A 22,170-nucleotide genomic window follows, 5' to 3' on the forward strand; every position below is an offset into this window, starting at 1 on the left:
CCTTTGGGGCATTAATATTTATCATGTCTGTTTTCTGTTTACTCTGGCCATTAGACTTCAGATTAATGGTTTGCTTATGTGCTTAAACCATATTTCTGTTGGGGAAATGATAGTTTGGTACCGTTGAGCATCCCCATGGTTTACTGGGACAAAAAACCTGCTTGGGTATACGAAGTAGCAAACCTGGTCCAAGGCGTTATCTCAGGAAAGGACACTGGTGCCCTGACTTTTGGGAAGGATTGGATACTTCTGAAGCACATAACATGGCTTCATTCGCAAGTTCAAAATCTCTCTAGAGATCATATGTTTGACTTGCATGCTTAAAGGTATTCCTGTACTTAAATGCTCGAGCGGCACCTAGCTTTCTTATCATCCAATTTTACTTGTCCAGCTTTTTTTCTTTATTTTTTTAGTTTCTTCCTGGAAGCTGGATGTGCTTTTGTGTTAGTTCCTAAATGGAAAAATTTTCCCTTTTAACAAGAAAATAGTGTTGACATTATGGGTGGTAGTCCAGGCTTTTCATCCAGGGGTTGGGTGATGTGCTCTTTAGTGACGCCACTCTTCTTTGGCTGGCTGTGCTCTTAAGTAGGTCGTTTTTGTTCTGCTAAGGCACATATTAGACCAAGCTTTTAGTACCAGCAATAAAATTGGATCTGTTAAACGTTACCTTTAATGCATCATGTTCTGTTGCAACGTCCTGAGTACGAACAATCGCTACATAATCTTGAACTGATAGTTTATGATGCTACCTGGTTCAGATAGCACTGGTTTGAACTTTTTACTTGCTAAACATCTCGACCTTGTAGACTGTCATCCCAGTTTGCCATGCCCTTGTTTCAAGAATGTATAGATCTGTTTGTTGACCTCAGAGATCCTGCAAATCTTCTCCCTCTGAAATTAACTTGCGTATGCATCTTCAAATTGCTGATCTTACATCAAGTTTTCCTGATCTGCAAAGAGGAAGTCATGAACTATAAAATCTAGTTGATTTCTTATTCTGATAGAAAAAGGCCTATGCATGAAGAGGACAAGGTTCACGAGCTGGTGTCTAAACCTTTTATTATAAATCTCACATGTTTTGTGGTGAAATATGTTTCTGTGTGTGTGCACACATATTCAGCTGTTATCCGGCCTTTGGTTGTTAAAAACTCATCTCTCCTTCCATTGGAAGCATAATCAGATCTGACCCTTGAGCTGCCAACTTGGTAACATTTTCGCTGAAGAGTGCAGCAGTTTTGCTCCTAATGGTCTCGAGAAGTTCGGAACTGAACTCATTAGGTCTAAGATTGATATGGTTTGGTATTCATCACATCATGGTCAAATCAACTTTTTCATATCAAAACTAGAATCGACTTGAACCTTGTACTTAGGCTGTTGTTGTTCTCATGGGCTAATGGAACAATTCTTTGCAATTTTCGTGATGAACTTCTTTGAAAAGCTTTGACATATAGGACTCTGTTGGTCCCTGTGGTACTTTTCTTTTCTGTATTAATCATTTGTTGTCAAGACAAGTATCATATGATTTTAACGTTTTAGTCCCTTTCTTGACAAGAACTGATTTCAAATAAGTCACATGTCTTAAATGAATACTTGATAGGATGTTCACCATTTTCCCTATATGACGATAACGAGTCGACCCAGTGGTAAGGATGTTGCCTTCATGTAAATGGGACTCGTTCCTTCAAACCAAATAGTGGTTCAAACTTCGTGCCCTGTTAATAAAAGAATCTAATTAGTTCTTTTAGCTCTTTTTTTTCCTATTTTGTATGTTTTCTTTATTGCATCCTTCCTGACAAACGTTCATTTACATCGATCAGATTAATTTTAATTAAAAGAGGATTTCAGATCTAGATCCAGGCAGTTGAGACTCTTGGTTGGAATTACTCTTGTGGTCCCTGTTCAGTTTTCGTTTTCAGGATGGACCTCATGAGAGTCATCTTAATGCTTATCAGGCTGGCGGTTTATCTAGCTAAGGCTGTTTAAATGGGCAGAGGCACACCACACACACAAACACACACGTATGCAGCAATAAACATTTTCTTATCCGACTTTCAATTTTCTGCCAATCGTCCATGGTTCTTGGTCTCATGGGTTGCATTGGGTCATATTTTTTCTAGCATACAAATCAACAGCCTGCTACACGTACCGATCTATTCCTACTTCGTTTGGTCCTGCTTTGCACACTAAGCTTGAGGTTCAGGGTCCAAGGAGCGTAACTTTTATCGCACCGCCTCATATTGGACTAATTTGTTCCCTGTTGAAAATGCTAGTTAATAAACCCTGGATCAACTTGGATAATCAATTCCGCGGTCATCTTTAAGAGTTTTTTTTCTTGCTCGGAAGGGTAGCAAAAACCAGTCCATATTTTACCCTACTTGACTTTCCCACTTATTTGTCATTGCGACCTTGAGGTGTTCAGGAGTGACTATTGAGTAACGCTAGATGATCTGCCACTACGTGCGCTTATTTATGGAGTGGACAATATATTAGATCAATGCGATGGACGTGCGTGACCTGTATATATGGTGGTTGTCCTTGAGCCACACTCATGAGGATTGCATGTACGACTCTTCCTGTGGCTGTCCCTTTCCCTTTATGGGCGTTGATCTGCAGTAGTCGAGCCAGCAGGGTGGGGAAATCGCAACTGATGCTGAGTCGGTCATCGAAATGAAAAGGGGCTTGCTGCACTTGTGTCTGACAACGTTTAAATACCCCACAGACAGCGTCCAACAACAGCTATTGGTTCCTTCCTTAACCGGAATCAGATGCAAGAGAATTTCAGAACGAATGACCGTGTAGACTATCCTCATGGTGCTTAAAATGTGCCTCGCGACCAATGTCGTATGCAAGGTCTCAGTGTTCTCGCATATTTCTCTCGGGCAGTTTCTTACTCAATTTGTTTTGCAGGTTGATTTCCGGAGCGTGGGTAATGAATAAAACGAATCTGGTAAAAGTGAAAAAGGAAGTGTTGGTATGTGGTGGCTGCATGCCGATTGTCTATGAAGGAAGCTGAGTCTGGGGAGCCCCCTTCACGGGATATCTATCCATTAACCGGAGGCCTCTGTTAAATTATCTTCCTCTAAGTGGTGGGCAATTTGTGAATTCATTCCTGCACCCAGTGACGCCAGTATCATAAAATGGCACGACAGCTACCACGCGATGATGTGCCTCTTCGACCCCGCCGCAACCATGAATACGACCTAATGAAATGAGCCCAAAATTAAGCTTCAAAAGTCAAAATTTATTGATTTTTTAAAAATCTTGAACGTGGAGCCGTAATTCAGCTCTTCCCAACTTGGATAGATGTAGGCGGCAAAAATTCTGTAACATGAATTTTCGGAATTTTGAAACGGTCGAATTTCGTATTCTGATGGAGTCTTTTAGCTGTATTCTGAATTTCCAAGCGAACTCATCTACGACCGCGTTTCTTAATAAATTTTAAGCTAAAAAAATCACCCAAAATTTCAATTTGAAAAGATTCTTCCAACGAAGATGACCGTGCATTTACAGGGAAAGGTCAGCCGCCTCCGGACGTACGTTGATACTTGAGAGGGAAACAGCGAGAATCAAGTCCCATGGAGCTTTGTGTATTTGGGTGCAGGTAGCCGCACCAAGTCAAAGGCAGGCCAAGCTGGTGGCTCATCCAGGTCGATTGGGATTAGTCACGGTAGCTGCGTGTGTAAGTTTCTAGGCTCCTGCCATCAGGAGTCACGCTTTTCAAGTTTTTCGACAGGCATGTCTGACCCCCCAATCCACTCCATCACGCTTGGTTTGTCTCTTTTTGGCGAAGCATGATCTTGCACCTTCCTCGTTGTTGCTCGCAAGGGACAAAAATACTCGCGCAGCCTCCGTCTAATGACGGTGACGCTTTTCCTTTCTTCCTGGAAAGCCTTCTACTAAGTCTACGGTGATCTCAGCCGCCCAGTTTCGTGCCATCCGTCTTGAGTGAAAAAAGGAACAAAAGGGCTTCGAACAAATAAATTGTGAAAACATATAACCTCGAGCCAACCTTTTTATCGACTGGGGAACCTCGCCAACGAAGGCGTGACAAGGTTTTTCTCTTTCTAAATTGTTCCGGGAAAAAGCACAAAATCCGGCTCTTGGGACATCATTGGCGAAACAGATGAGCGGACCGCTCTGCAACATAGGGAATTTATTTTGGAATCGGAAAAATTAAAAAGAAGTTTCCTTTTTTTTTTTTTTTTTCCTGAATCACGACACATTCAATATCAAGAAAATAGCTATAGCTTATAAAATGGTTGGTGAGCCAGGAGTCTGTGTCTAAATCTCTAATGCAGTCAGATCAGATGCGTTATAAGGAAGCGGCCAGGCAAGGGCTATAAGAAGCGGTTCCTTTATAAAAGCGACGGCGTAGAGAGGAGGAGGTGTCATCGTCGAGTTTGGTTGCCTCCAAGGCTGGCAAACTTAAGACGAGCTCATTATGATGGCCTCTTTGCTTTCAGCAGTCAAAGATTGGCGACAGTGACATGTTTTTTGCGACGTCAGCTGCATCGTCGTCAGCCATGCTTCCGACGTTTGAGGGCAGAAATTCTTTCCACTCACTGGTCGTCGTTTGCTGCTGCTTGCCGGTGCACATGGTCGATCCGGAATCTCGTTTCTCAAGTATCGCACCACGTTTTACATTTCTTCTTCGATCGTAATCGTATACTTGCCAGGTTTCACATTAAGACACAGACGTGATAGATTAACCTCTTGTGTACACAGGCAGAGCCAGAAATTGTAGCTGGTGGGGGTCGTAATTCCATAGCTTTAATGCTTTTAAAGGATATATGTATATCAATTTATTGACGTATTGTGAGGCAGTGAGTGTTGTGGATCGTGTGATTGTATCGATGTCAGATTGGCAATTCAAAATCTCACGACAAGACCGTGGGGTCATCACCAAATCTGAAGATATTTATTGGTATTCAGTATTCACCGTGTTGGAGGATGTGGCTACCGTTTGGCATGAAGATGCGTGTGCCTGTGTACGCGTCGATGATTGCATGGATGGATATGAATTGTTGTATGTTTTGTGTAAGATACCATGTCCAAGTCGCTCCGCCCCACCCCTTCTAAAGCCATTCAACGCTTGCAACATGTTATAATATAGACCACTTAGGTGAAGCCAAAATGGAAACACATTTTCCTCGAAATTGCATTCTCTGATCGCCTTTTTAATTTGGCCCTGATTTTCTTAGAAGTAAAGTTTATTGAAATTCTGATGATAAGCAACGAAGGGAGGAAAAGAAGGGGAAAGCTACCCTTCGAGGGAATGTCCTCTCCCGCCACCACAGCTTTGCAAGGAAAAAGGAGGAAAATCCAAAAAATGCAAGTCCAAGTCAGCCAAAAATCTACTTATTTAGGGTTTCGATCATTTAAATTGCATTAACATTCACTAGGAAAATCAACTTAAAAGTTGATTTCCTAAATATAAACAGTATAAAAGTTGTCCAACCAAATAGCGTTGAACTCCTGCCTGTTCTATAGAAAGAGGATGTGAACGTTGCAATATTCTTTGAAACTTAGTGTTCCGTGCATAAAGGTGTCTCAAAGATTAGGAACTGAGACAGCTTCACCTTCATGGAACAGTAGAGTCACATGCAAACCAAACAATGCAATTGAATGCTGGCCTCAAATTGATAAAGAAGGAAAAAGAAAGCAAGTTGCTGTAGGGGTGCCCCACAAGGAGCCTGTACAAAGAAAAAAGGGGATCGCCTAATAATTATTATTCTGTGGGGATCCACTGTTGTCGTCCACAAATTGGTGTTTTGATGGCCCAAGACTCTCATTTCCTGGATATGAATCGCTCCGATTTCTTACTACAACTGATGGGCGAAATGACCGAATGTGTGGTCATGGTGCGTGGAGCTGGAGAAGAAGAAGGTCGGCACAGTGTGTGCACCGCAACTCGAATGGTTGGCTTTCAAGTCGTCCATATGTGAAAATAAATTCTTCCAACTTGACTGTAGTTGTGGCAAACAATGCATCTTCGGCACATATAATAAAATATCTCCAGAAAATAGAAAAGATCGGGGGTGTGGTGTAGCTTTCCATGAATTGGAGGTCCAACTCCGACCAGAGGATGGAGAGAGCTGCGCCACAAGGAGGCACCTCGACGCACGGCCACGGCCAATAGAGGTAGAGAGCCACGGTGCCTGCAAGACCATCGATCATACGTCGACGGTCCGCCAACAGGTGCCAGAGATGTAGTAGCGGCTGAAAAGCAAAGTTCAATGACCAATTGAAGTACACCTTAAAAAGAGAGGGAGAGGGAACAAAAGAAAAAAAAAGGAAAATGGCGGTGGCCGCGGGTGGAATGGCGTTTGGCCTAAGGAAGGAATCAGTGCAAGAAGAGTGGGGCGGACGTCCATGGCTGTTTGAGTGGCTGCAATTGCACCTAAAAAAAAAAACTGCCAGTCCTGATCACATTGGTTTGTGACCTTTCTTGTTCTGTCTACAAACAATTATTGGTTTGGTGAAGGAACTGCCCCGTCTTTTTAAAAATCTCACGTAAACCAACCAGAAATGATGCTTTTCCGCTCCGAATCAAACTACCAGATTATGATAACGTTTGGATCTAATTTGCTTCCTCGCACAAGAATGAGGATACGTTTGTACGAGCTCTTGGGGTTCGAGGATATATAGATGAATAAGCAAAAGGAATGAAGCTAGGAGTACATTTTTAATGTTTCAATTACAAGATTTAAATCTTGAGAAGCTGAACTTGGCAAGTGTAATGTAAAAAAGAAGAAAAAGTCCACTGCTGGTGGTGCCGGTAATCGGCAGTGTTAAATTGGGGTCCCCTAAAACGTCAATTAAGTTAAGTGCATGAACTCTGAAACATGTAACGAAGCGAAGCTTGTACGAGAGAGAGAGAGAGAAGCATGGCATGGTGCACCATGAATGAATGAAGGTGAAGCATGGCCAAAGAGAAAGAGATGGATTGCGATCGTAAATCAAGCGGGGTGGTTTAGTTTAGATATGGATCTGAGTGTAGGGGAAGCGCCACGTAATTCTTGGGAAAGAGGGGAAAAAGGTCGCTTCTCTGCGCTCCACGTGGCGAAAAAGTGGAGAAGAAGCATCGTGGTGGCAGCCCGAGGGCCGTCCCTTCGTGCGCCTGTGTGTGGACTGGAGATCGCATGAGTATGATATAAGATGGTATGTGCAAAAGTTCATCCTTCTTACACATAGAGGATCGGATTATTTGACTTGTAGATTCCACCCGCTCTGCCGTCTTTAATTTGCATCCAAAAGGTTTTGAACGAACCAACCAGCAAGCACATTCTCAACTCCAGCAAGCACATAAACCGGGCGGAAGCCTTGACTTGGTTCGGACCAAAGGTGGAATGGGCCCAGCGATGGCCAGATATTTGTGGAAAAGGACGGGGAATTGAAAATAGAAAAAAGGAACAAAGCGGAAAGAGAAAAACTTTTAGAACCGAAGGAGCCTGTTTGTTTATTATAATCGATCATCTTGCAGTTGGAGGAGGGAGGTTGGTTTGTGGACGGGAAGAAGGTCGGCACAGGCGACGTCTCTCCACCACCACCCTCCTACTATTACTATATAGACAGACCCAAGGGCCAAACCCACAACCTCTCCGACCCTCTCACAGCCCCCCGCGCCTTCCTTTCCTACTCCTACCACCTCCTCCCTCCTCCCCAATAACTCAACACAACCTCCTTCCTAACAACTTAAATCCACAAAACAGCCTTCTCCCCGCGAAACCGCTTCCTCCCCCGGTTTTGCCGAGACCCCCGCCCCATCGCGGGATCCGGTTTCCCGGCCATGGCGAGGAGGAATTGCGAGCTCTGCGCGGGCGAGGCCTCCGTCTTCTGTCTGCCCGACTCCGCGTTCCTCTGCTGGTCATGCGACGCCAGGGTCCACGACGCCAACTTTCTCGTCGCCCGGCACCTCCGGCGGCCTGTCTGTTCTTCCTGCCAGAAACCCGCCGGAGGTGCCTTCTCTGGGGCCGTGGTTTCGCCGTTGTGGCTATTTTGCAACTCGTGCAAGGGGGAGGAAGACGAGGAGGAGGAGGAAGAGTCTTCGAGCGCGGAGTCGTACGCTGCGGCTGGGGTGAGGGAGAAGGCGGGCTGCGGAATGAAGAGGGCGGATAGCGCGTCGATGGCGACTACCACGGAGGAGGAGGAGGAGGGTCCGAGGGTAGCGATGAGGAGGAGGAACGGCAGAAGCAGCAGGAGGCGGCACGGGATGGTTGGACAGATGGACGCGAGGGCGGAGGAGGTGCTGGAGCGGTGGGGGAGGAGGCTGGGGCTGCGAAACGCCTGCGCTTCGGTGCCGCTTGCGATGCACGCGTTCGAGGTGCGCGCGCAGAGGATGGGGGCGGGGTGTTCGGTGAGGGTGTGGCTGGCGGGGTCGCTGTGGCTCGGGGTGAGGCTGTGCGAGAGGAAGGCGGGGCAGGAAGGGTTGCTGAGGAAGCTGGAGTCCGTCGGTGGGGTGCCCTCCAGGATCATCCTGCTGGCGGAGTCGAAGTTATCGCGGATGCTGAAGCTGAGGGTTGAGGAAGAGGGATGGGCCGAATGCTCCTCCTGATCCGATGAATCCACATCCCATCTCCTTCTCTGCCATCCTTCTTCCCTTTGCGGTACACAAATATTACTTGTGGAAACGACACGAGTGTTGTTAAACTGGAAGCATTGCGGCATAATGAACGTGTTGGGGATGTTCCTTTCTTTCTCTGTAAAAGGGGTGGATTAGTTAACTCTTCTTTTACGGTTGCATTTGGCTAATGTGAATGGATTAGGGTGGCCTGACGATCCGAGACTCTCTCTCCCTCTCTCCGCCTGTGCAGGTTTACAGAGTCGACCCTCGAATGACGACTGTAGTTCAAAGATTTTACGGGCAGGGGAAAAGTAGGAAGGACGGTCTTTTATTATCTGGATTAGTGGCATTACTTTGTTCACCGAGATCATCGTATTACTTACTTGGTGCTGCCTCAGAACAGTGTTAATAAGGCTCTCAGTATTAATTTCCTTTTTATTGTTGAGAAAGTCTTCGTATGCCGACGTTATTAGCCTCGCCAGGGAGGGTTAGTTTTGTGGTGGAAGGAAAAGGAACTTCGTCCTCTTCGCCTGCCACACTGCTTTGCTTTGCTTTGCTTTTCTCTTCGTAGACCCCACCTGAGGTGGTGGAGCATGAACCCGTCCCTTTCCCTTGCCTATAATTTTTCATATCTTCCATGGATGGTTGCAACTTGCAAGGCCAGCGAAGGGCGGCATCAAATCAATCATGAAAGACGAAGGTCCGCTTAGGGGAGAGGGACCGTTTGTTCGTCCCGTCCAAAAAACGTGACCAAGTTCACTTACAGGAAAGCCCCTTTTTCCCGCTTCCGGCCAACTAGATAGGATGGTTCATGTTTCAACGGTGGGGTGGGGAAGGGAAGGGAAGGGAAGGGAAGGGAAGGAATTCTCAGCGGTGGTCGGTGGCCCATCATTCGCCACCACATTAACATACATAGGCATAGGCAGGCGGCCTATTAATTCTACCAATTTAAGCCTCTCCGCCGCCAAGTAGAAGGGCCTGTAGCCTACCAATTTCTTCCTTGTTAGTTAATAATAACATGCATGAAATTGCCTATCCAGCCTTCATAAACATGAATATGGTGGGACAAAAGCAACCGGAGGTGGTGAAATTCGAATTGATTTTTTACTATGATCGATCTGCCCATGTAGCGAAAAACGAAGGAAAAAGGAAAATGGAAGGTTTTTTTACCGTTGGCAAGAATAAACTAGCAGCATGCATTTGAGTCCACTTTGAGACTCCATTCCATAAAAATGTGTCCAGAAAACTGAAATTTCTGGAATGCATATCTTATATAGTTTTATGTCCAACATTTAAGAACCATCTTTCAGATGTGGTCTCTGGATCTGGTTAAGGTCACTCTCTTTGACCTCCTTGGCAATTCGAGTTGTCTCTCTTTGACCTCTTTCCCTCACCTGCATCTCAATGAAACACGTGGTAATGAATGAGCAACCTCAGTTTGAAACCAAAGAGCGGACCCAACACCTCAGTTTGAAACGTAGCTATGGGTTCTGTCCTGGGATGTGAAAAAGGAGATGTTTGGTGACATCGGCATCTATATACAGAATATGAGAAGGCGAGGATAGATCATCAATTTGGCTAGCGATCCCTGTCCACAGGTAGTTTAGGAGTTCTGAGCTAAGAGCATACATGTAATCTGTCCACAGGTAGTTTACTGTCACTGCTTGCGTATCATCGATGAGTCTCAACTTGTCTCTAAAGAAATCTTAGGAAGGGGAGAAATTTGTCGATGTCGTGTAAAGTGTCTACAGCTTGATTTGAGCTGCCTAAATGCCACAAACATAGCAATTAGCAAGCAAGAAAAAATCATGACTTTGAAACCCAAGATCTCAGATGATCCATCCACCCCATGATCAGAATATTTTAGGTCCACAGTAATCAACCACTTTGTCCCCAGGTTGGAATATGTGACTTTGTTTTATGAAGCAGAGGATATTTTAGACTTTGTTTCACAATCCGTGTAAACTGTTACCTTTACCCAAGTAAGAATTCCCGGTAAAAGTTGGATCGCTGCCTAAAAATGGCTTCGGTGGTCTGCGGAATCCACTAATTTTCAAGAAAGATCATCGAGCCCCACAACAATTTCCCCAAGGAAAGAGTCAAGAATGGACGAGAAGATGAAGGTCCATTTCAGTGAATGGTATTAACAGTTTCAATCACACATTCACATCCACGCATACACATACATGTGGTCATCTTACTTAGTACCAAAAAGATGGCAATGATGTGTGTCTACTATCTGCAAATTGAATGAATGGTTCTATTGGAGTGAAAGCTATGTCCACAGATTAGCTATGGCACAAAATAAACGAAGATCCTAATCTCTCATTGTACCATCGAAACAAAAGGTAAGAAGGATAGCCACGGAAGCAGGGAGAGTAAGTTTAGATGCAACAGCTAGGATGCTCGGACAGCAGTCTCATGAAAATGAGGAAGATGTAATAAAGGTCGGAGGCTCCGCACCGCTGCTTTGGTTGTCACGCTTCGTCCCCAAGCCTTTTATGCATATGTGGACGTTAACCGTCCCATCCGGCGCCCCGAGCGAGCGAGCGAGAGAGACTTTGCAGGCGCTAGAATCGCTTAAACCTCACATGGCGGCATCCCTGTCAAGCCACTCTTCTTGTTGGACTCATTGACTATCGTTCACTGTGCCAACGATGATTAAAAGTTTGTTGTTGAGATGGGGACTGTGCTGTTAAGCTAAATTCATGGTATGGTACCGTTCCATTGAGGAGATATGGGCGCCTGCCCCCTCTTTTTAGTTGCAGACAAAGAATCTGATCGTTCCGGATGCATCCTAGCTATTTGGAAATAGAAAAGAGGGAAACAGACAGTTGGGCAGTCTGGCCAAGACGCCGTTTGGCAATAGTATATTGTTACTATTGTATGAATATGTCTCAAAAAAATGAGGCAGAACACTTATACATTTGACAAAAGCTTTGGAGGCGGAGCTGAAGGATGATAGGGTTCTTCTATTTTTTCACTTGGCCTTTGTTTTCTCGTAATCAATGAGTTGGAAAGGTTAATCAAGTGCGGAACAAATTTAGGAAAAAATAAACTATTGTGTTTGACAACAAAAATATTGCACTTTTTTGACACATTTTGAGAACAAAATGTTCTAAAGCCACCATGTATAGAGTGATGATGTCCAGCGTTTGATTGGTGAACCTAAAAAATCTATAACTATATGATGTTCCATAAAACAAAACCCTGGTACCTTTGGTAACATGTGCCCGAAGGCCACAATGTTGTTTTTTTTTTATCTAAATCCCATCTTTCTTAATTAAGTTCACCTACAACCACTCAAATTGTTTTGATGAAAAAAAAAAAGGTGGTGTTGTCAAAGTTGCATGGGCAGTGAGAAAGCAAGTCGCAACAGAGAATCATGTGACACTAATTCCCAATTATCATTAAACAAAAATCTGGACGGTGTTTCGACCCCGTAAGATCCAACATTTATATGTCACATTGGGCTGATTTTTTGTCCGATCCCAGTGAAGTTCCGAATCTAACTCAAATTCCACAAAGGAAACGGATTGGTAATTGAATATGAGATCTAACATTAGTATGATATCTTGTCTATTTTGTTCGATGGTATAGCTATCAAACGACTTCTAATTGAGTCATGACCGACTGATGAGAACCGAACGTACGTACGGGGGCAACCTAATCAAACAAAGGTTTTGCTACAATATCAGCATTTGAAATATTTCCCATTTGTGAAATTGATGTGACAGCTGCTATGTTTCAACTTAGGAACTTGCTGGCAGATTAAGTTATTTGGAGTACGCCAATGACAAAATTTAGGAATATGTAAGTAGATTATAAAATACGATGCTCATACGCTTATTAGTTAAATACTTCACAAAAGTAATCGTCTAAGTTTTGAAATGCAATTGCACGAGAAATATGGAATTACGTTACAGTACCAATTCCTTTTTAATCGATGGAAAAGCTGCGTTGAACACTATGAAGTTCCGGTTTGGTTCACTTTTTCATTAGAAATGGGTGCATTCAAGTGCTGCACGGAACTTCAAATAATGTTCAACTCCAGACTTTAATTTTTTATTTCTTTCAAATGGAGATATATTAATTTTAAAACGGCCTTCTGTTTCTTATTTCTATGGCCCTGAGTGGGCCTATTAGAACCCATATTTGATTTTATCATTTAAATATCTTGTAACTGATTCAGCGGAATCATTGAATCCGCTGCATCACCGATTCGGATCGTGCAGAGGAACGGGCCTATGTTTCATGTAAAGAGTTGCCCTTCAAGCCTCGCCATTTCAATTTTGCAACTTGAACCCCGCATTGGCCACGCCTTGATGCCGTGGAGGGTCGGCAATACAGCCATTTAAAAAGATACGTAATATGAAACTCCAGACGCTTGCCATCATCGGTCGATATGTCCGAGTGGTTAAGGAGACAGACTTGAAATCTGTTGGGCTACGCCCGCGCAGGTTCGAACCCTGCTGTCGACGATTTCCCTTTTTTCTTTGCCCTTCACTTCTACTGCATTTTTCTGCCTTTCCCGAGTTGTAGGTCAGGGGGGCCGCTTTTCTTCACCGTTTTGAGCTTTTATGTTTCGTCTAGATCCGTTGCTATGACCATTCAGCTTCCCGGGGCCATCCCTCCTTCCCAAGCTCGCATTCCCTTTTTGCTTCACATCACTTCCCCCAAATCTTATAAGCTAAAATGTACCTTCAAGCTATCCATTTTGGTTTTGGTTTTGAATTAGAATGCTGAGAGGACATGACAACACTTAGTTCTTCGTGATCTTTTATCTAACAATGGAGTGAGTGAGCACATCTTGTTACTGCTCAAGTCAACTTCTTCGAATATTGTTTTATCTGTAGAAGAAGTTGATATTTTGTATGTGCAAAGGAAAGGTCAAGACTCCTTGTACTCACCATACCTTATTGAAAGGTCACGACTTTCCGGTAAAGACTGATGGATCCCACAGAGAGAGAGAGATGGGTACGTGATGAATTGAATTAAGCGAGCCGATTGCGACCATTAGTTGATGGTCGGCGACAAACTCGGTGTATCGGTTGGTCTACAGCACGGACCTCCCGAGATTTTAAGAAAGGGCGGTGGGCAAGGACAGGAAGTAGCTTCCCAGCTTGCCTTTTGAGAGTCAGTCACAGGATTCTAGGAGGGTCGATAAAACGGGGAGTCTTTCTGTTTCGTCTTTCTGAGCTGCGACAAATAAAGGGCGAAGGGAAAGCAGGAGTCAGGTAAGCTTACTTCAGTTCACGAGTGAATCACGACCTTCGTAACTCTAGCTCACTACTCGTCGCCGTTTGCGAGGATGAAGCCGAACCAGCACATTTTATTTTTTCAACTACTGTGCAATAAAGCGTTGGTCGAAAATAAGTATATAAGGTGCTGAGGCAGAGAGGGAAAGAGGCCACGGCCGGCCGTTCTTCACTACGTGGAAACAGGCTGCACTCGCACAAGCAAGGCGAGGAGGATTCGCAATTTGGCGGTACTATGGAGAAGGCGTCGGCAGGCGGACGGCGGCCTCGCGTGGTGATGCTGCCATGGCTCGGCCACAGCCACATCTTCGCTTTCCTAGAGCTGTCGAGGAAGCTGGTGCAACGAGGCCTTACCGTCTTCTTCTGCTCCACCCCTTCAAACCTTGCTGCCATCGAAGCCAAGCTGCGTCAAGACGCTTATGCCCAAATCAAGCCCATGGAGATCCGTCTGCCGCCAACCCCAGGCCTTCCCCCTAACTGTGAGTCCCCCGCCACCCTACCCCACAGCCTCATTCCTTTGCTCTCAAAGACCTTCGATTCTTTGGGGCCCGCCTTCCTGGAGCTCCTTCGTGACGTCGACCCCGACTGCGTGATCCATGACGTTCTACCATGGGCGCCCGCCGCTGCCTCCGAGCTCGGCATCTTGGCCATCCCCTTCTTGACCGTCGGCTCCGCGGCCACGTCCTACATCTTTGGGAAGGCGAAAGGAGGCCATGACTTCCCGTGGAAACGCCGTCTCCCCGACGCTTGTGCTCTCCTGAAGATGGACGAAGCTCTTGACGACGCCGATGGTCGCGTGAGTATCAAGCAGAGAATGGCAGATTGCTTGGACAAGTCCGGCAGCATTGTCGCTTGCAAGACGCACGTGGAGATTGAATCCGGGTTTTTGGATTACTTATCGGCGATGACGAGGAAGAGAGCAATTCCAGTGGGCCTTCTGCTTCCCGAAGGAGGCGATGAGCAGTGTCGGCAGGCGGAGTGGCTGGACAGGCAACCGGGGGGCTCGGTTGTCTACGCCGCATTCGGATCCGAGTATTTCATGACGAAGGATGAGATACGAGAGATTGCGCTGGGGCTGGAGCTCTGCGGCCTGCCCTTCATTTGGGTGGTGCGCTTTGTCCATGGTCCGGACGGCGGGGAGGAGATGAGCTTGGAAGAATCTTTGCCGAGCGGGTTCCTGGAGAGAGTGACCGGCGGAGGAGGTCGGGGGATGGTGGTCGGCGGTTGGGCATCTCAGATGAAGATACTGAGCCATGGATCCGTCGGTGGCTTCCTCACGCACTGCGGGTGGGGGTCACTGACGGAAGGTATCGGGAGCGGAGTGCCTCTGATAGCCTTGCCCTTGCACCTGGAGCAGCCAATCAATGCTCAGGTAGCCGCAGGCGAGTTGGGAGTTGGAGTGATGGTGGAAAGGGAAGAAGATGGTGGGTTCAAGGGGAACAAGATAGCCAAGGGCATCAGAAGGGTGATGGTGGAGGAAGAGGGCGCGGGAGTCCGGAGAGCTGCCGAGGAGCTGGCCAAGAGGATCGGTTCTGAGAGGGATGCGGATCTTGAAGTGGTGGTGAATGAAGTCAAGAGTTTCGCATGCAAAAGGAGGGAACGCGGAGCCAAAGACGGCAAACAATGAAGGAGAAGGCATGATAAGTTAGCCGCTCACTCATGTATAAATGAAGCACCAGAACCATCTAAAATAAAGAAACCGTGAACATCACTAATAGATAGAGCTCCAATGAGCTTAAAACAAATATATAATCCATTAAAGAGGCTGGAAAGTGCACGTGAGAGTGTTGTTAAATGTACGACCCATATAGCTCTTTGCCAAAGTAGTTGAATGGAACAGTCCCATCTGATATTGGATCGTAGCATTTATTATTATTATTACGTGAATTAGGTAAACTTGGGTCTCTTCTCATCTTCTTGGATCTGTATGGTTGCATCGTTATCATTACTTCAACTAAAACAGAGCTTGAATTGAATGGGCGTCCTATGTGGCTGAACTAGAGTCCGATATATCAAGGAGCCTGGGTCCGTCTTTTTGTCAAGTACGATTCTCCAATTTTATCCATTGGTTTATGCAGGTTTCTTTTGTTCCCAACTTCAAATTTCATTGTGGCACATAAAAGAGATACCTCTAACGTTGGTTTCACAATATAATAGTGAGCTAATTCAGCCGCCCTATGATTTTTAGTTCGCCTTATTGTTTAACCTGTTTATATTCGTGTTTAAATCATGTCGCGAAGCTATTTGCTTGGTACAATCATTGAGCAAAGCCAAGCCAAGCCAAGTTGATTATATGTTGTTTCAAAAGACAAAAATACCCATTTATGAAGCACAAAAATGCAAAGTTAACAAATGCAGAAAAGCTTCCCTGTTAAGGATGAAATCAGGGAAAACAAGAAACACATTTTTTCCATGCCTTGCGTGAAGGGGTCGAACACATAAACAGTGTGTCCAACCCTCAACACATGGCACGCACTTTTTTAAGGTTTGCCATCTCTCACTCAATATGCTACCAAATGTCAGAAACATGTTTGACGGGAAAAGTGCCATTTAAAAGCATGTTCTCTCTATCTCTTCCGCGAATGATTGGAAAACAATTTCAAATGTATCCAAGGTTCAAAGTAAAGAGAGTACTGATGAGTTTTTTTTGCGACACAAAGTACCTGAACAACACCACCCATGCTTTGTTACGAACTACAGCCTTGCTTTTCCAGGCTCATTTACCTTTAGATTAATTTTGAGTTACAACTGAGTTCATAGTAAGCCTGTTGCTACATGACAAAACATCAAGCAAAATCTAGCACATTCGAACATCTTCACGTGTTTGGCTCATTACGTTATGCTACAAAATGTCAATAACAACCATAAATTTCGATCTCTCGGCCAAAAAGGCTATGATTGTAGGGTATCCGTATCGGCAATCGGAATATCTAAGTTGATGACTTTGGCACACAATACTCTTACAAGTTGCGAATGCACAACTGGAAGAAACTAGTATTTTTTCCTTTCAAAACGAACAATGAAAGATGCACGCTTTTTTCCATAATGATCATGAAGACTTAATTTCGTACACCAAACCAGGCTTCTCCTCTATGATGCATTCGTGCAAATAGAGGATGAACTACCAAACCAAGCACATGAATTTGGTCCAGTTACCATCCCCAATGAACAAGGATCTGATCCAGTTACATCCGCTAAAAGACATTCATTTCTCAAAGAAAATAATTGTTGGACATTCTAAGGAATGCAAAGCAGTAGCCACTGCCAATTGAATTTCCCATGCATGAAACAACAACGCAGTTTATACAATCACAAGGGTGAATTGTTCCAAGACCTCACTCGGCTGTCAACGTATAGTTTAATCTACCTGACCACGACTTGCCTTGCCATTCTTCGGTTGGCACATCCTTATTCAATTTTTTATCCTTCCAATGATCCCAAGCCTTCAAGCTAGTATCATGTGTTTAGATAGTTAAGGGGCACAACAGGACAAGAAATTTTAGTTCGAACATAAAAAATGGTTACATAAGCATACTTAGCTAAAAACTCTACCTTTAATTTGTCCAGTGAACGATGACAATCCTATTGTTTGGAACACAGAGAAGCATACATTGGCGTCTAGATTGTTGGCCAATGCTGTACACATTTATTGCCCTTTCATAATGCAAGCTCACATGGATCATGCACATTGTTTTGGGCATTGAACACGACCCTGTTGTGACGGATCTACTTGGTGTATTTTCGCATTGATGGAAATCAATGTTTATCTGTTATGCCAAGTATGTCGAGATCACTTACCATGTGGTGCGAGACAGGGTTTTCGATGAAAAATCCAAACCAAATTCGAATCGATCCGCAGGATTCCAAAACGCAATCCTTTTTACAAAACCTTTATGATCGAGTAGGTAGATATTGTAAATTCGGCAGCTAGTTAGCAATCGTAAAGGGTGCTTAGCAAGAAAAGAATTGTATTCTAGGAGCACGTGCCTCACAAACACTATATTTTTATTTCAAGAAACATAGTGTATTGATAAATGCTATTTGAAAGGACCAACAATCAAACACGTACATGGTGTCCTTGCAACTTGTGTTTTAAAACATGTGTTTTGGGAACACAATCCTAGTCATCAAATACCTTGTTAGGGACCATTTGGTAGCTGGCCAAAAGATTGGAACAAATTCATGGAACACACATTTATGAAATAGTTACAAAGTGTTTCATTTTCTAAACAACCCCTAAGTTTCAGCTCAGGAATGCATGTGTTCTAATATATGGAGGATAAGTTTCAGCTCAGGAATGCATGTGTTCTAATATATGGAGGATAAGCGTTGCACGTAACTGGAAATTTGATACACCTATCTATAATTTGTGTATCATGACGGGAGATCTTAAGCTAGCAATATGTTGCGACACCTGCTCATGAAATGTTTTTATCGCCGGTGCATATATTCCCTGGATTAATATGTCGATCAAAACAAGATCAGTCCGATTGTTCATTAACTGTTCTGCTCAACTCCAGCTGTTCTATCTACGATTAAAGCATCTAAACCCAAACATACCTTTTGGTTAACAAACATTTTACGGTGGACAAAAGAAAAATTTCCCTATTAAGACGATTGTTACAACTGCTCACAATTTCCAAAACTGGAGTACTAGGTAATTCTGAAGGCTGCTCTAGTACGTTCCTTTGTTCATTGCGTTAACTTGAAAAATATATCTTTTTCATCGTGCGAACCTACGTTCAAAATCTTTAATCTTCACTTGTAATTCACTGGGGGTTAGCTGACAACAAGGACTAACAATAAATGCGCTTGTGATTTGTGTCTAATCGTTGTTACATCGTTTGACATGTCCCTCCATTATCGGCGAATAGTTCAATCATTTCTGAACAGCTCGAAGAAATGGAGGTGGTTGATCCATCATAGGCCAAATTACGGTGTTAATAGGTGCCAAACAGTACTCCATCGCTTTTTACTTAGGGAACCACTTGGCGAAATTGCACATGGACAGTTTGTCCTTTAAAACACAGCTCACCTATGCAAGCCTTCCTCGCATAATTGAAAAATGCCACGTTCCAGGAAGAATATGTATATTTGAACTGTCCAATCGCAACCAAAATCATATAAAGAAAGATTAAAATGTGGAGCTAATCAGAGAGACTGGACAACTGGAAATAGAAGAGAAGACAGCCCTTTGGTAGTCGTTGTGGGTGGGTGGGTAGGAAAGTGCATGTGCCAATTAGCAAAGAGGAAGAAAGTGGTAGCACTAGGAAAAAGTTTCGTTTCTTTTTTCTCCTCTTGTGGGTTATCTTATATAGCTAGTCAACAACATACTCATTGGCTTGCAGTTGCAGTTGCAGTTGCCCCCTGTTTTCTTCTTCCATTTTCTTTTGTTCGGTCCTGGAATGAATGCATAGTATCAAGATGCGGTCATTATTCCTGAGACTCCTCCACAGATTGCTTGCCCATCCATCAGCCCTCCCCTAACAAGCGCCTGCGGGGTTTGGTACTTTCCCTCAAAAGCAAGGCTGATCTGACTGAGGTGGAGCCCGCCGGACGAACGAAAAGTTGAGACAACCGACCGGTTTTCTTTTCTTCCCTCGGCCTTGCTCGTTTGAACCTTTCGCCCTTGAATCGAAGGACCTTCCTGGCATCAATCTCACAAACCCAAGCTAGGTGACCAAGACCCTGTGAGCTGGGACCAGGCCTTGCGAACCTCCCCGAAAGATGAGTCCCAGCTGCATGATCGGTACAAGGTGCAGGACAAAAACTTCAAAATCAGGGTGTCCAGCCGCAACATTGAATCCCTTTAATGCGCCAAATTTCATGGTGGGCGAGATCAGCTTTTGACTTTAAAGCAGAGCATGACTCGGGGAGTTTGTTAATTATGGTTTCTTTTCTACATTTGGTGACGCTGGCTGAGGTGTAAATTCGAGGAAGAAAACCCTATGAAATCGATACGAACCAAAAGCATGCATGTTTCATAGTGAATTCAACACAACAGCACCTTTGGATTAAGTTACAAATACAGGCGATCAGGGGCCTAATCTTTGTGCATCGGCAAAGAGGCCAAAACAAAAGAAGAAGATGCTTCCAACCGGACGTCCGGAAGAAGGGTGTGCTGGCATGACAAAACCGACGGTTCCGATGGCCAATCGGAAACCGTCTGTCCATCTTGTCTCGCCATGCAGATTCATGCAAACACATGCCCACGCCGCCCTCCCTTTTTAAAATTTACTTGCCTGCCTCCACACTCCTTATTAAATTCTTCGTCCCCTAAGATTTTCACGTTGTCCCCCCTCTTTCGGACCCAAAATCCGACGATTATTCCGCTAATGCCACTGCAGTCTCTCTCTCGAGTCCTCGACAAAAAAAAGTGCGACGTACGTGTAGCTACAATCGAGGAAGATGAATAAATATTGAATGTTTGCGTTCGAACGCAACTTGCCAACGTTTTTATACTGTTGACTTGTGAGTCTTTTCGCTTCGCTGCAGCCTGCAGGCAGACGATAATGGAGGAACCAAAGCAATGGAACAAGCTTCCCATTGATTAATTCATATTGCAACGCTTATGCCCATTTCTAGTCCCATAAGTCCAGGTTTTCGTTTATGCGTTCCAAGACATATATGCCTTGTAGTGAATTGTGTTTACGCATCCCAAGCATACGTGCATGGTACATCAGGAGAATCGAGTGAACACCAGATTCGTTTATAGATGATCTTCATTTATACATTTAACCAGATTCATATGGCCCAGAAGTACCTGAGGTGTGCTGGTAAGGGGGGAGGAGGGTGCAACTGCAATGCAAGCATTAAACCGCCACGCCACAGATTGGTCTTGATATGCGCATACGGGGAATCGGTAGGAGCAGAGCGAGCCCATCGAGTCCCACCCACAGCCCAGTAATCTATGAGGGATTAGACAGTAACACGTGATGCCCACATTCACTTGTGTACGGGCCCATGGGATCCTGCTATAAGACAACTAGAAAGCTACTAGTTTTGTATGGGCCGGACCCTCGAATGATATGGCCGACTTACCACCGCCTGTAAAGCCTTCACAAGCCTATACCATTTAAAAATGAGTTATGAAAGACCAAGAAATCAAAGCCTTCTTTAAACGAATACACACCTGATCTAGTGAACAAAAAAATTCTTACCAATCTCGAACATAATAAGCACGTTAGGGTTGCAGTAAACACAAAAAGTGATGTCCCTTTAGGTTCACCGCAGATCTTACATCCATGGTAATCTTAGATTCATGGATTTAAGGTCAGATGCCTTCTTTCCTCCCCTTTTTCCAATCCAACTTTGAATTCATGGTTTTAATATGTAGTATGGATTTATTGAGATCCTCATTTTGTTTAAACTAAAAACACCCCTTTTAATACAGCCATGGATCAGAGACTATCAAATACAACCTTAGTTTCTGGTTCCTTTGGGAATTCAGAGTTGGTGAGCAAGATTAAAGGTACTTGCCTCATTAAGCACTAGTTGAAGGTCGTTACTTGGATAGGGCCCCTAGTTGAAGACTGTCACTGGTAACAACTTATGGTCAGGGGGGAAGAGAGAAAGAGCGATTGTTTCAACAGGTGGCCGGGCCTTTCAACAGTTGGTCCTCTGTACTACCATGGACAAGTGAAATTGCCAAGTAAAAAACTACCTATTACCTCCCGCTCCAGTGAGTGGAGCATCTATTACTTTTCCCAGTCCCATATATATGCTTACAGAGTAAACATCATTCGGCTGCTTCTTCTGTACTTCTTACCCTTATTCTGTAGTTGCCCAAAATCTAGCCAAGCAAGCGGCCGTCAGCTTCAAATCGCGCACAGGTCGGCCATTTCACATGACATACGTAGGGCAAATCATAAAGCACACTCTGTCTGACGCACAAATGAGACGCCCTTGGCTGCAGCCTCGCCCACATATGACACAGGAACTGATCAATCTCTGTCTCTGCGCGTGGATGGATGGACCTACTGTCCTGACTGGCAGGTGTCCAACCATCATGGACAGGCCAGGCCTTCAAGGGCAGAATGTTTGAAAGAAAAATATGATATGAGAAGAGCAAAATGGAAAAACTTGTGCTACGAAAGTGGAAGAGGAGTTGGGTGGTGTTGACTCCCTTTCCACTTAGCAATCAGCAGCAGAAGAAACAATTGAATGCTGCTTTTCACGCTCCCTCTTCCTTTTACCAGTGCAGTGCAGTGCATGGCTGTGAAGAGGACCACGCCACGCACCAGGAGTCTGTGGCTGCTGGTACAAGTGGCGTTTTTGATATACCCGGGAATGCTGGGACGGTTATGTGGGAGACGGGACGGGAGGAAGGGCCGGGGTCCACAGTAGTCC

The 22,170-nt window shown here is 44.6% G+C and overlaps 2 protein-coding genes and 1 non-coding gene across 3 annotated transcripts; all 3 read left to right on the plus strand.

The window, feature by feature from the left end:
- The first annotated feature begins 7,289 nt into the window (after positions 1–7,289).
- LOC116249809 (B-box zinc finger protein 32-like) lies at positions 7,290–9,001 on the plus strand. Its single transcript, XM_031623083.2, has one exon. It carries the CDS (start codon positions 7,790–7,792, stop codon positions 8,552–8,554), a length of 765 nt encoding a protein of 254 aa, XP_031478943.1. The 5' UTR covers positions 7,290–7,789; the 3' UTR covers positions 8,555–9,001.
- Positions 9,002–12,962: 3,961 nt separating this feature from the next.
- On the plus strand, positions 12,963–13,044 carry TRNAS-UGA (transfer RNA serine (anticodon UGA)). The gene has a single exon. It is a non-coding gene; the product is annotated as a tRNA-Ser (tRNA).
- A 740-nt stretch (positions 13,045–13,784) lies between these two features.
- LOC116249970 (UDP-glucosyltransferase 29-like) lies at positions 13,785–15,717 on the plus strand. The gene has a single exon (XM_031623283.2). The coding sequence runs from the start codon at positions 14,057–14,059 to the stop codon at positions 15,446–15,448; it is 1,392 nt and encodes a 463-aa protein (XP_031479143.1). The 5' UTR covers positions 13,785–14,056; the 3' UTR covers positions 15,449–15,717.
- Positions 15,718–22,170: the final 6,453 nt, after the last annotated feature.

This window comes from Nymphaea colorata, chromosome 3 (assembly GCF_008831285.2).
Source record: "Nymphaea colorata isolate Beijing-Zhang1983 chromosome 3, ASM883128v2, whole genome shotgun sequence".
Classification (NCBI taxonomy): Eukaryota; Viridiplantae; Streptophyta; class Magnoliopsida; order Nymphaeales; family Nymphaeaceae; genus Nymphaea; species Nymphaea colorata.

Coding starts and splice junctions, on each gene's coding strand:
- LOC116249809 (XM_031623083.2), top strand. CDS start 7,790: ATGGCGAGGAGGAATTGCGAGCTCTGCGCGGGCGAGGCCTCCGTCTTC.
- LOC116249970 (XM_031623283.2), top strand. CDS start 14,057: ATGGAGAAGGCGTCGGCAGGCGGACGGCGGCCTCGCGTGGTGATGCTG.